At 42.2% G+C, this 15415-nt stretch overlaps 1 protein-coding gene across 5 annotated transcripts in view; it reads right to left on the reverse strand.

Annotated features, from left to right (window-relative positions):
• fbrsl1 (fibrosin-like 1) overlaps positions 1-15209 on the reverse strand; it is a 276833-nt gene extending 261624 nt beyond the window's left edge. For all 5 annotated transcript variants that reach the window (XM_079251042.1, XM_079251044.1, XM_079251041.1 and 2 more), the window contains exon 1: positions 13988-15209. In XM_079251042.1, the coding sequence (XP_079107168.1) occupies positions 13988-14290 (303 nt within the window). In that variant the 5' untranslated portion in view covers positions 14291-15209. The remainder of the gene's footprint in view (positions 1-13987) is intronic.
• Positions 15210-15415: the final 206 nt, after the last annotated feature.

Genomic DNA, 15415 nt, shown 5'->3' on the forward strand with positions numbered 1-15415 from the left:
CAACGTCACAGGGAACCAAAGGACTGGAAGCTACTTGAAGAAAAGACTTTCTCTGACAGTAATAAAACACTGACTTGTTTTATGATTCAGCAATGGGGGAGATACTGATAAGAAGGTGAGGAAGACACACTGCACACTAAATATAGTAATTCAGTATCTGACAAGGATTATCTGGCTAAGGGGTGGCTACAGCTCAGGAGGAAGAGCAGTTGGCTTCCAACGATTCCAGCCTTCCCCTGACTATTTGCCGAAGTGTCCTTGGGCAAGATACCAAACCCCAAGTTGCCCCCCAATGTGCCTATCGGGCTGTGAGTGTTTATGTAAGTTGCTTTGGGTAAAAGCGTCAGCTAAATGACTGTAGAACAGAATCTGATATTCGTATTGTTGACTGAGCTTACTTCCTAACCATCCAGCAAGCTCACTACCGAGCTTTTTGTTTGATTTGACTGGCTTACTAATGAAATGTATGGCCAACAAATGACTGCTCTGTTCTGGGGGATACTAGAGTTCATGTGTGCATTCATACGCAGCACCCGCTTTGGTGCAGCCCGGAGGAGAGTGTAACCGTTCTCCACCTCTTGCATTATTGTGCAAATTGAAATGCCAAGGAGAGCCGCTCGCACACACACCAGGACAACAAGTGGTTTGTGTGACTGGCGGGGTTGGTGTATGCATGTGATTGGTAGAGAGCAAGGGGGGATGTTGCAGTTGCAGTTGTATGATTAGAGTAGGGGAATTGTTTCATCGACACCTGGAGCAAATGAATGGAAATAGAAGAATTTATGTTATGAGAACAAGTTTTCCTCAGCAGCCAGGAAACAATTAAGCAAGAAGCTGGAATATGACACCCTGAACTATCTATTTCTATATCCATTTCTTTATTATAACTCTCTACCTTCCTTATTGCTACTGCTTTCACACCAGTGCTACACTGATCTGACGGCGGTCTGTGGGGAAGGCCAGCTGGAGGAGCGGGAAGGTATTCATTCCCACAATGCGTCTCATTAATGAGCTGATAACAAAGCGTCTGGGAAGCGGTGTGATCTCATTTGACTCTGTGTTGGGGGCAAGTGATGGATGCGCACCTCCTGCATAGCTGCAGATAGACTAACAGCGCTCATCCTGCCTGCCCGCTGAGATCTCGGAGAAGAAAAATTCAAAAATAAAGTGCGTGTCTGTCTTGTAAAGCGATATAATGACTGTTTTTGTTTCTGTTTTATGAGATTAAAAAAACATGGCAGTCACATTTTTTGCGAAGTTACTTAGTCTCTAAAACCATCTGAATTCGGGCTTCTGCAGCTCTTGAAACTGATGTAAACCTGATTTAACTACAACAAGGGAACTTACTAGGCTGAATAAGATCTATGGCAAAACAAATGCAGGATACTTTGAGCTGCATATGAATTCAGTTATCCAGTCATGTCATGTCCAACAAGGTCTGCATCCAGTCCTCACAGATTATGCGCTCTGGCATCAGATAATATGAAGCTTTTGGGTGATGCCACAAAAATCCTTCTAAGACCAGCAATGATTTTCATGCCACTCATCTCAAATCTAACACAGACCTTTAAAGTTGGTTGTACATTATAGTTCAGCCGAGAAATGCCCTCCTTATGAACCTGTCTGAGTCTCAGCTGTGCTCTGGCTTCTATTTGCAACACCGACTCACTATCCATCCGCATCTTGTCAGTGGAAAAAAGAAAAATTATAGATGGGAAATGAGAGCGTGGTCAACCTTTGTCCACAAAACCAGAGAATGTAATTAAAGCGCCACATAACGTTTTTAATAATCCCAAAAGCAAATGTTTGCATCACATGATTTCATTATATATTCACACCTTCATTTAACTCTTTAATTACAATGACGTTGAAGAGCTTCCAAGTGTCAGTGTTACGTCATATAAAAACATGCAACTATAAAAAAAAAATACTGCATTGTAACCATTAGGGCTGTGACAATATACCTTTGTCCCAATTCCATTCCGATTTTTTGGGTGCCGATTTGATTTAAATTGCAATTCTCACAATTCTTTGATATTGCTGATTTTTGTAGACTAAAAACAAAAAAATTGTACGAAACTTTTTTTTTTTGCCCTCTCTTTTTTCTTGATTTCAATTAGGAAAAAACAACACAGTAGCCAGACCATCAATCTGCTGGTGTAATGCCCAAGAAGACAAGTAAAAATATCAATAAAAACAAGAAAAATGACAAAAGGTTTATAAGATTATGTTTGCTTATTCAAAAAATTAGATTATATCACAAAAAAAAAATCTATTTTAAAATTGTGAAGCGAAAAATCTTGATATTCAATTTTATTTTCCCACCCTTAATAACCATCTTGTTTACAGGTAATATGTGCAAGTTACATTTCAGCTACGCTGACTGAAGTGAGCTCGAAGCCGAGCGATGTGGAATGCAAACAGTAGCTTGGCAGAGTTTCGTTTATGATCTCTCATTCTCACACGCCGCCTGTTTTCTTTATTGACTCAACAACTGGCCTTGTGCTCAAGCTCTGAGTATGTGTTTGTGTGTGTCAGTGTGTGTGTATAATTTTGATCTCGTTCCATGCCTTTGGTGAAGTCCTGCTGGTTTTAACGTGCTCGTCCTCGTGTCAGAAACACTGACAAAGTGGCTCCTGTGATATGAGCTGCGTGGCGAGTTTGCAAAAGAAAAAAAAAAAGGGGGGAGCATTTTATTGCCTTTGATCTATTGGTAAACAACCTGCAGATTAAAAGGAAAAAAAGCAAGGGGGTGCATGTCCCTTTGGAGAGGGACAGACTGTAGCTCTCCCTGGTAGATCTGCCTGCCAGTCTGGGCGACGGAGCTTAACGTGTGCAGATTTCCTTGCATTGGCTATGGTACACATGCCCCTTTATACATCCTATTATATTCCAAACACATTATTCCTGTTTACCTTGCTGAGCACACAGCTCTTATACTGACTTTCACAGACGTTCCCAGGATTTTTGAAGTGACTCTGAGCTGGCATCAAGTCGAGACGATTAAGCACTGATCATGCCCTCAACGAAAGAAAAGGAAGGACAAGTAGGTGTTACTTCCGTTAGAGCTCTTATAGCTGATGCACAACTGTTTAAGGGAACCATATTTCAGTATCGTTTCCAGTTCTCTGTATACACACTACATAAAGTACTGCTTCACATTATCCTGTGTAATATCCAGATAAAGTCCTACATCTTGTTTGCAGTGTCAGCCAACAACGAGTTGAATCACTGCAGCAACATGCTGACAGCGTGAATCATCTTCCATGTGCTGACACACCTCATTGCTCCTGCAACAGATGACTTCAGTCACTCACGCTGTAAGCTGCTCCCTCCAATAGGAAGAAGGTACAGTTTTTATTTCTTTAAAAGGGTTGTTAAATATGTCACTAGGTTCTTCTGGAATCTGTAAACTGGTAACGATTTTAGGTTTCAAGCAAGTCAAAGATGGTAAAAGATTAATTTCTTCACGGAAGAAACAAAAATATCCCATTTCCTTCATGATATATTATTTAAAAAGTTAATAAAATCCTTTTAGTTCAGTGAGCTTCACACACAGTAGAAACACCTGCTTAGATTAAGTGGGTGTGGAAAAGGAATGGTTGTCATGCTTGTTTACACTGTAGAACGGCTGCTTAGGTAACCCCACAGCAGGCTTTTAGTCCTCTAAGCTCCTCAAGATCATTCAGAGATAAAGAAGAAAAGTGTTTTCCTGCACTCACAAACTACATCCTCGCTATGAACGAGCACTGCAGATTCTGTCCTGGATTATCACACAATGTAAACTCTCAGCAATATTGATTTATGAGCAGTATTTTCGCCAGCCACAGTCCTGTCAATATAAAATACAGCATGGGAGCATTGCATCTTAGCAGACTTGGAAAAAATAGAGCCTTGCTTTTCAATAGTAATGATAAGAGTAACTCAATAAAGAAGATGCTGGTTTAAAAAAAATAATAAACTCAGGAAATCATCCGTATACACTGACAAACTATTGTTCCTTCCTTTACTGTACATCAGCTGTGACAAACACCTCACAGTCTCTGCAAGCAAAGTGGGGTTGGCTGACAGAGCGCTTCACTTTGACAGGAAAGCCAAGTAAGGCAGCTCACCCCTTGTTAGGCAAATATCATCCAGACAGTGAATGGAGTAGAAGTGGCAGTGGGAAAGAGAGAAATTCCAAATTGCATAACCAGCCTCTTATCTAAGCTCTATTATCTTGGCTATGGCTTGTTCAGTGGCTGCCAAAGCTATCAAACAAAACACTGAAGCAGCAATCCTTATTTGGCCTTGCCTGCACCCACGCAGACACGCAGAAAATGCTGCAAATACCAACAACATACCAACAAATGCAGCCTAAATGCACCACTGCATCATAATTCAGATGGGAAGCTGAGTGCAGAGCAACTGTTGTCAGCATCACTTGGCCGATAAAGACTACCGAACTCCCCTCAGAGCTGGTATTGGTAATGTGTTGGTTGCAAAGGAGCATGTCGACAACTGTTAACGCTAATTACTTTCACACCAAGAGTGAGCTATTAAGAAAACATGCAGAAAGACTCATGCAATGTCACGACCGTGTGAGTCATGCTTCTGAAATGAAGCCGTTCTTCAAAACATGACCACATGGACCGGAGGAGGATCTGCAATCTTCATGCTGTTTTTGATGACCTAAGATAATGCAGGCATGTTGCAGCGTCATCCCTTGGTCCATAAAAGCTTTAGCTTGTTTTATCTAAACTGGTGTAGATATTTTCTTTCAACTTTTTTATTTTTTTTTTTTTAAGTACAACGGCACATTGTCTGTGATTCAAAGCTTATGTGTTTAGATAGCAAAGGAGTCGGCTACTCAGTCTAGAGACATATATTTACAGGTTGTTTAGTGTATATACTACCAACATTTAAGAGCAAAGAATTTGATACTGGCAACAAGCCCAGACGTCCGACCTTAATGGGCCCTCAGTAGGTAACCCAACCCTGCTTCTCGCACTCCTCTGTCAACTCCTAATTGGCACGTTTCTGCTCTTCATCCACTGCAGGCAAATATCACTAATGGTGTCAACAGCTACAAGAGGATCTGTATGAGACTGTTATTTGAATTTGAATGATGACGGAGGAATATGATCTAAATTTTCTCACAGTGCTGTTCAGGTTCCAAGGTCGCATACCTGGATCATATTATGCAGCTTAATTCATGTAAAAGTCATAGGCAAAAGGGATCTTAAACATTACATATCATGTGCCACCAATTTAGGTTGTATTTAAACATGATTCTGTTGAATGACACTATTTCTAGTAGGGGTGGGAAATCAAACAGAAAAAATTGAATATCAGGACTTTTTGCTGGACTGGCGAGCTGTCCAGGGTGCACCCTGCTTTTCGCCCAAAGACTGCTGGGATAGGCTCCAGCTCCAGCTCCCTTCATTGGGTTAAGCAGATAGGAAAATGAATGAATAAATTTAAAATACATTTTGAAGTTGAAAAACTTTTTTTTTTTTTTTCCAAATAAAAAATGATAATTCTTTTGCAATTTTTTGTTGTTTTATTGATCTTTTTACTTGTCTTCTTTGGTATTATAGCAGCAGAATGATGTTCTGTCTACTTTCTTGTTTTTTCCTCATTGAAATCAAGACAAAATGACAAGCAAAAAAGTTTTGTAAACTTATTTTTTCTTTGTTTTTAGTCTACAAAAATCACCTATGTTAAAGAATTGTAAGTATCGTCATTTAAATTTAATTGGCATATCGTCACAGCCATAATTACCAGGATAGACGATCTTGATCTGTAACTTTCTGTCTTTAATGGCAGAAAAGTTGGAAAAGAGCTAAAAAAGAAAAGTGATGATGTTTTATTGGAAGCAATCCGAAGCATTAAGGCAAGGCGTGGTTTTACTTTTTCTCACATTGACTTTCTCTTACTTCAGCCTGTTTGCCAGTTGATTTCTTTTTTGTAGTAAGTGCTCACCTTGGTTTGCAGGAGAGCTTTGTTGAAATGTCTATTAATACATCTCCCCATACGAACGCAACTCAGCGAGATCAGTCAATAGAGTTTTGTTCCGGGTCTCCAAGGCTGGAAAAAATGACCTGCTCTCACACACAGGCAAAATGTTTTTTTCAAGTAATGTGAAAGCTGAAGCAAGCCAGTCTTTCAGAGTGCTCTCTTTGCTTTCTGTCTGCGAAGGACACGGTGAAAAGGGAAAACAGCCATTTCTTAATGAGCCACTTAAAGAGTGCCCTCTCTATTTAAGTTTCATTGTATTTATTGTAAATCCTTCACAGCCCTCATCTGTCATTCATTTAATGAGTATACGGCAAAGAACTACTTTATAAAATGTATATTAATCAAAGTCACAGAGCTGGAAGTTTAGAAAATACTGCAATTGATGCACCAAAATGATTGCTGTGAAGTTATCTCCAAATCACTAGTTTTTCACAAATTAGCCAATAGAAGAGTGTCTTCTTAACATTGTTTGATAACATGTGAAAATCAAGCGGGGGAGGAACGGGAGAGGGGTCAAATCAGCGGCAGATAATTACCGGGGAAACCTTCAAACAGTGCAGCTCCTAATCCATTGCAGGCTCAGAGACAGCATCTTAATCACAGCATAATTACATCCTGTCATTCACCGCAATGAAAACACTGAGACAGGAAGATGGAGGAAGGCTCAGGACGACAGGCAGGAAATGGATATATATGCTCGCAAAGAGCTGCACACGTGCACTATGTGCCACTTTGTATGTGCCAACTATGTTGTAATGCTCCTTGTTTCAGCGGTACCTGAAAACAAAGAGGGTCTTATTTCACAGGGCTGCTGCATTCAGGCTGGGGAGCGATATCTCACAAGCCAGTGACTGATAGTGCTTAAGAAATCAGCCACAACAAATCGCCTTTTTAACCTTATCAAATAAATAAAATAAAAAAGTAGAAATACATTGAATAGTTTTGGATTATTACTGCAGAAGCGTTGCTATGAAATGACTGAAAAGTACAACTACTAGTGAAACTGTTCTACTAAAAGCTACAATCATCTCAGCTGAAGGCAGTTTAAAGGCACTGTGGATTTCCAACAAACATAGTGTGCATCCTTTAAGTTTAGAAACTGTGTCATACAGAAGCTGAACTCTGTCTGTCTGTACGCATGTTGGCAGCTCGCTCAGTTTGTCCATTCCTGGCTTTTGTGGCACACTGCTATATTGTGTAACAACCAGCTGTTGAACCAAAGAACAGCAAGAACCTGCCAGCAGGACTGTACAGTTAACTTCATTGTCTGCCTGTACGTGTGGGCGTTTGATTCAAACATAACAAGATCACACAAAACAGTGTAATTCATGCTCTTTAAGGCCTCTAGTTCCACACATTAGTGTAAAAAAAATCAGTAAATTCTTTTAAATTTTATGACTTAATTACAAGTCATGTGGTCCGTAATTCATATTGTAAGGTCAATACAACCGCAGATTAGCAGCAACCAATAAAAAGTTACACCGTGTCATTAATCCTTTGATATAAACTAAGCCAAAACACAGTAGCGGTGTGTGAAAAATTAAGCACATCCTTTGGAATTCCACAGGAATAAGGAGGGTTAGTAGCAGCCAGGTGCTGCTAATAAAATGCACATAATCAACTGATTGTCCACAGGTGCTAGCGCGTCGATAGAAGCCAAGGTTTTTAGCATTTTGCCAGTTTGGAACGTTCAGGTATGTGTTAACACAAAGGAAGACACCAGCAATGATCTCGGAGGCCCAACTGCAGCTGCTGGGAGGAGTTACAAAGCTGTTTCCAATCCATTCAGGTCTTTTTACGGGGGGGGGGGCATTCAAGACTGTTGCCAATCTTTACAGCTGATCTCTGAAAGTTCAAACCGAGGTAGACTTATGCAGTGCTCAGAAAAGCTGCAGTAAAACCCGATATCTTACGTACAATCAGAAAAAAGACTGGACAAGGTCACGCCGAAGCCGGTTCAGGTGTGAAAATGGTGGTGAAAGGAGAAAGGCTTCACCATCCCCACCAAACAAAGGATTTAGAATAACTTTCCAAAGCAAAAACAAGCCATAGCACATGTGCAGGTAAAGGCTCACTGCGGCTTGCAGAACATCTTGCTCCCGCTGCTGATGGTACAGTAGCACGATACTCTCTTATAAAAGCATTTTGGTCCAAAAGCTGTAAACAAAACAAGATTTCCTGTGCCCTTATTGTTGCGTTTGGTGTGTGTTCGTCACATAGCTTCCTCCTTCAGCTGTGCGGCTACACAGTCCTGTCAAAAAACAGACAGTAGAGGTTTCAAACCTTTCCACCTGGTTTCTGACATGATCGGTTTCATGAAGGTTTATCCTTTGTGTGGATGAAAAGGTAAACTGCTAAAACATTGCGGTTTTTCTCCAATTCAATACCATGTGGACGGCCTCCATGTTTGGCCAGTTTGGGTGGATTGCCAAGTTCTTACAAAGAACATGACAGAACATGACAGCCTGGCCTATGTTTGTAAAGTTGCATCTGAAAAGAAGCATGACCTCTGGAACAATTGAAAAAAAAACAAAGTAAAGATAACAGCACCACTTTTGGTGAAAACCAACCGCACCACTTTAGCACAGATGGTTCATATGAATGGCCAAAAAAGTATATAGGTGATGATTTGGGCTTGTCCCGCAGCGGTGGGACCAGGACCACTTTGCAGTCACTGAGCTGATCATGAGCTCTGTTGCATACATCAGCAAAGACAACAGCAAATCTGCAAAAGGGAGACTAAAACAGAAAAGAACCAAGATTTTGCATTGGCTCCATCAAAGCAAGACCTTAACCCAGCTGAAATGCTGTAGTGGCACTTTAATACAGCCATGCATAAATATATGCCTGCAAGCAGCAAAGAACTGATGCAATACTGAGCCAAAATTCCTCTACAGTAATTCGACACTAACATCATACTATTACTTCAAGTTACTGCTGCTAAACATGGTTGTACAAACTACTTTTGTTCGATGAATAATAATGCCGTGTCTCCTGAAGAGAACATCTGAGAACAAGGTCAAAATCTCCTAATAAATAAATCCCCTATTTCTGTTGACTTAAGTGTGTCGTCTTGAAAACTTCAAAGCGGAAGAGTTGAGAAAGTTTCACTCTTAACTTCAAAAGAAATTGAAGAAAAACATATTCATATGCTTCAAACCTTGAACACGAGACAGCAAAAGCCCATCAGTGCTAGACTGTCGTCCCAAATGTTCACATTCGTACACTGACACTTGCAAACAATGCAATCTCATAGTCGATCATAAATCATCTATGGATATTTTCAGCCATTTCTCCAAACAAATGCTGAAAATTGATTGGATTCAGTTCCTCAATTTGCAAACGGGCATTTGCAGGTTTTCTCAACAGCAATCAATATTTTCTAAACTCTGCTTATTGTCTGCTTTTTTTAATCGACATTATATGGACAGAACATAAAATCCATACGACGTACATGCTGCCTAAGCTAGCATGAGACACATTCTCTTCTTTTCCTCTCCCCCTGGTGCATTTTTCTGGCTCCCATTAAATTTCCATATTTGACATTAGTGAAGTTTAGCTGTGATAGCCATGACTCCAGAGATCTACATCATCACACCTTCTTCGGGTAGATATATTTAGGTCACTGGTCGATGACTTGGACAGATGCACAGCGGAGGTTCAATGCTGTGTGTGTGTGTCTGTGAAAGAAAGGGAAAGTGTGTATGTGTGTGTGAGACCGTGCATTTATCAACCACGCTGTTGCCTACAGCGGGTGACAGTTAGAGAGAGCCAGAGCCCGGGGACATCCCACTGGCATTAAAAAAGCTCTCTCCGTGGGACGTGTCAGCCAATGAGCAGCGGAGCCTCAGGGGGCTGCCTTGTTAATTAAAGCCGGAGTTGTTTGTCAGAGCCGGCATATGATGCACAGCACTATCACTGTCGGGGGAGAGCGAAAACACCAAGCAAGATTGCTGCAACCCCTGCAACAAATTTGCTGCCTCACCACGGAGGCAAGACATCTTACTGCTGGGGCTTCAGCTGTCAGTATCGCTTTGCCTCGTGTAACTGAAGTGGCAATCACCACAGAAACACTATGCTGACCATGAGGGAAAATGGTGGAATAATGGGATTTGCAGACTGTTTCAGGAATCGTGTAACCCATTAATCTTGAGAAGACATCTCCTTCAGCTAAAGCTCACAGGGTGTCAGAGCATCGCAGCACAGATGCAACCAGGGTGGCGTGTCTATTATCCGTCACATCCTTACTTGAACTCTCTTTTTTTTTTTTAGTGTAAGCCAGACTAATAATGGATAATGGCCGACAAGTGGCGATTTCTGGGTGCTAACAATAGTGGCGCTACTCAAGGTGCAAATCTTTCTAACCGGTGGTCCATTTGAGGAGTTTATCACAGCGCCTGTTGAAATGTGTCAACGCCTACTTGTAAGTGGATCCATGCACCAGCAGCCAACATGCAGACTGAGAAAGTAAAGCTTGAAGCTTTTGCAACAAATATGGTCAAGCTCCGTTTGGGCAACGGTACTTAATTTCCCCATATTGCTCAGTAGAGCTGAGTCAGTCACAAACAGCAGATAAGTGTGTGAAACTGTAGGAAAACATGTTCAGAAAAGAGCCGACAACACATCATCTGTAAAAGAAAATAACAAGAAAAGGAGAAAAACAGATTTCAGAACCCATCAACAACTTTGATATATGAGCTCATGTTTTAGCCAAAATCTCTGACATATTGGTCTGGCATATTGGTCTCCTGCCATGGGAACGGTTGGAATATCACTAAATCAACTAAACCTAAATCCCCATTAGAGCGATTTTAGAAACTCACGCTGTGGAATGAAAAACCCAAACAAATCTGTAAATTCATGTTAAAGCAGATGAACAGAAGGATTGAGGATTAACCGGAGAGGATTTGCCACTCTAAAGTCACTTACGCGGCAAACAGAGCAAATCAAACATCTTATTAATGCTGTGACAGATGGATAACTGTGTCATTTTATTATCTGCTCACTTCTTCGATACCCACTGGGAGATTTCTGGAGGGTTTAGGCTGCAGCTGGTAATTGTTTTACAGCTCTGTTGACAGGTGGGAAAAAAAAAGAAAATTAAAACTTCTATGCAAAGAAAACTGGCCTTTGACAAGAGAAGTTCAACAAGTGATCATTTAAATGTTTAGTCTCAGCTGTTTCATTTTCATAATCCCTCATCTTAAAGTAGCAGACTGTATGAATCCCAATCCAAACCATCCAAAACATTTTTTTTTCCAATCAAGATAAGGTAGCTGTGAGAAAAGAACTATGGATGCGCATGCACAGCTGATCTGCCCAGGTAAGTAAGCGGCTTTCCTACGAGAAACCAGGGGATTCAAAGCAAACAAGCACGGCGTAATCATATGGCTGCAAATTGCTTCCGCTTGTAATGAAACTTGTTTTGGGAAGCCGTCATCATGAGAGCTTGATCCCATCAGCGCAGAGCTGGAATATCCACAACACCAACCAGCTGAAGGCTTTTAAAGTCTAATTGCTCTGGTAGAAGCCCACAACCTCAGGTTAGGAACGCACAGTAGCGGGAAAGTCGAAAACTTACAAAAAAATGACCCTAACCAACATTGCGACATGGATTTAAATGAAATATTTTATCTTTGAGTGCTTCACACGGATGAAAACACATGAAAAGACTTTAAATGTGTGTAAATATTGGTATGTTGAGAGTGGTAATGGACAACAACCTGAGCGTACGGCCTGACGTAAACACAACAGCACTGACCATCAGTCTCTTCAAAGAGGTAAAGAGGACCACATACCAGCTCCTTTTGAGGCTGTGCTGGGCTATCGGGGCATGATGCAATAGGTCAGAGCTATTCACTGACTGCTGTGTCCTCCTCATAATTGATGAGTAATTAGCACAGGTAGTGCAGGTCATGAGCTCCACTCAAGCGGATAGTAGGTAGGAGAAAGCGTGAGTCATGATGCGACGCTACCAGAGGGGGATGTGCTTTTTAAGGGGGGTATTTCATTCACAGCGGTGCGGCTCACTAACTGGAAACAAATGTTATTATTGCTGCCACTTAAAGTAAACAGAATATGAAGGCAGTATTAAGGCCACACACTCGCATTACTCCCTGCATGTATTGAAATCAAAGGGGGGGGGGGGGGGGGGGGGGGGGGGGTGCACTTCCCTTCTTAAAATTGTACCCGATCCACCAACATCCTTTAACAAGCACAGCCCATTTGCATGCAAATCAGACCAATTACAAGCCAGTAGCTGGCATGCCAGTATCATTTCACATAGAGCCATATCATGCCTCATTTGCTTAGCCTTGAAACATAAGCTTCTAAGCAGAACGTTAGTCTCTGTGTTCACTCAACGCGGATTTAGCAATCAACTAAGAAAACAGTTAGCAGTGGGAAATGTGTAAAACAAAAACTGGATAATTATCTAGCTTCTCCGAACACTTTAAGAGAAGGAAGGATAATTTTTATTATGATAAAGCTGACAGAAGAAACAGAGACACTGACAAGATGCACAACTTTTGAACTAAAATGACCACTAACTGCATCACAACACCCCCACAAGAATATCGCAGCTTGTAATTAGGATACATCGACTTGACAGCAGCGGAGACGCCAGCATACTGGCAGAGAAAAACAGCGAGAGGCACTTTACTGCGATGATATCTTAAAGTCTTTCACAGTCAGCAGCTGTCACAAAGTGGCAGCCATGAGGCACAAAGGGCAGAAATAAACATGCAACATCACGGCGTAAGAGGAGTGGGGCAAATCGAGAAGACGGGGAAGACATTTTACGCATCTTTGATAAGACGTAGCCCTTTTTTTTTTTTTTCCAAAGAGGAAGCGCTGTTGCCAAACTTCGGCACTCTTTTGTGGAACTTTGCAACTTGTCATTTTTTTTCCTACGAGATCACATGATTTTTTTTTTTTTTTCTTTCAGAAGTTTTAATACACTTTGGCTCCACTTAAGCAACAGATTGAACTTTGTGAACAGAATGGAACAAGAGACCTCATTTCTAAGTAGTTCTCTTCAGCGAGGGTGGACGACGGGTTTATTTTTCAGGCAATAAATCTGCATTCCAAAGTTACACTGACTAAGCACTATGTAGGAGTCAGTCATGACTGGTAATTACCACCGCTAAGCTTACATGGGAGGTTGTGATTGAAACGAGGTATAATCCATGGACTTTCAAATGAGGTTCTTAGAGGACACATTAGCTATGTTTGTTGAAGGCACTGATTTATATCAACGGCAATGCTATTCCCAGAACGAGCCAGAGGGGACTCTGTCTCCTTTGTCAGTCTGCCTGTTTTCATTCCACAGGGAGCAATGTTTTATTTGTCATGTGAACACATAATGAGATAAAGGAGATAAATAAAAAAGAGGAGGTCACAAGGGAAACCTCCTTTTTCTGCCTGAAATCATCCTCTGACGTCTAACATAGCACAGAGTAATGGCAGGAACAGACTTATCAGCATGTGGCGTATCAGCCTGTAGCAGATGAATGGTGCAGTAGGCAGTTTATCAGAGGGCAAAATGTCAAGAGCACACTGATTACTCACAGTGATTCAGAATAGGAGACAACACAAACCAGAGCCACAAGCGACTCAACAGCACCTGTTTATTTATTTATTTTTTTCTCAACAGACCATATGCTGCTGATGATCAACTTCTCTGACACAAAAACTTGTGAAGAGTAAGTAATCAGACAAACGCTGTCATGGCAAGGCCTTAAAGCAGACACAACACCTTGGCACCTCAACATAAACAGCTGGCAGCGGCCCTGAGAGATGCGAGTTGAAGCAATAACTCATCCCAAACACCTCGCAGTTCATATGATCAGATGATTAGAAGAGTCGGGGACTGATGAGGATCATCTCAAGTAAATTAATGACACATTTCAACAGTCCCCTCGTGGCCTCTTTGACACGAAAGGATCCAGAATGTTGCAGCCCAAGTCATAGTCGGGTTCTTTCTTACCTCTAAACAGTCCAGACTGATGAAACTGGTGATAGCAAATCCATCAATGATGTCCTCTTCCTGCGAGCTGGACTCCCGTCTCTTCCGCCGAGGCGGGCGCGGGGCTCTGGCTGCCGCAGCGGGGCGCGGAGCCTTTTTACCGGCCAGGGAGGCGGTGTCCCTCCCCGGACTGTGTCCCTCCCTGTCGGTGCAGGAGGAGTTGGGGTCGGGGCTGCGGGCGTCTCTGCTCCCTGCCTCCCGCAACCTCCGCACCCTCTCCCGCTTAGCCCGGCATCTCCGACCCTGCTTCAATTTCCCATCCATGTTGTTACAAACAGCTCGCAGTGTCAACAAAAAATATAAATAAATAAAAATTATAATAATTTTTTTTTTTTTTTTTTTAAAAGGAGAGAGAAGATATAACTCCACAGGACGTGCACGCCTACACCGTGTAAAAACAAATATTCCACACTGGACCGAGGATTACAGGCTGCGCTATAACGCGAAGATAGCGCTGTGTGTGTGTGTGTGTGTGTGTGTGTGTGTGTGTGTGTGTGTGTGTGTGTGTGTGTGTGTGTGTGTGTGTGTGTGTGAGTGTAAATAGCTACGCAAATACAGCCTTTAAACACTCAGTGACCTTGAGTATTAAAGCTCAGAAATCTCCATAACGATAAGCAAATGTTCCAAGTATCCCACACAGGCGGCAGAGACGGAGGCGAGCGGCGCGGATCCGGATCCGGACCCGCACGCTATTCTGTCACGAATCTGCGCCGTGTCGACGCGGTGTCCGTTAAAGCAGGTGCAAAACGGCGAAACAGTCCGAATCCACGCATTACAGTCGCTTTGCAACTTTTGTTGCGTGGGGAATTTTACAGCAAGCGATGTGGAAGCGTGAGCACGCAGCATACCGCAGACAGCGCAGAGGAATCATGTCGCTGCTGGCCGTTGTTGTTTTCCACCACCCCAATCCATGATCCACGGCTGTCAAATACACACCATCCGTCCGAAAACAAACGGACGTTTTAAGTACGTATTATTTTTTTTAAATTTATTTTGGGCTGAATAATCCCGCAAGAAACGCGTTGACTTTCCGGCTGTATTCCTCTCTCTGCGCTTCAAGGATCCCAAGTCTGAGGAGCTACTTCTGCGCAATATTTCCTAAATGACCCGAAGCGTCCGAGTTAGCCAGCCATCCGGTATGTAATGAAACTCCACAAGGCGATGTAGTGCTCTCCTTCCAGTCCTGATAATGTAGAGTTTCCTATAAATCCACTCCAGTCCGTCCCCAGTCTGCTCAGTCTCTCAGCGGCTCGTGGTATTTTCAATTCGCATAATAAGGCTTTGATAAGTGTCCTTAAAGCGACAGGAGTGATTAAAATCTCCTCTCTCTCCCCCCCCCCCCTCTCTCTTCACATTCCCTTCATCTGAAATTAAGAGACGCAGTCAAGC

Source organism: Telmatherina bonti, assembly GCF_933228915.1.
Source record: "Telmatherina bonti genome assembly, chromosome: 13".
In the NCBI taxonomy this organism is placed as follows: domain Eukaryota; kingdom Metazoa; phylum Chordata; class Actinopteri; order Atheriniformes; family Telmatherinidae; genus Telmatherina; species Telmatherina bonti.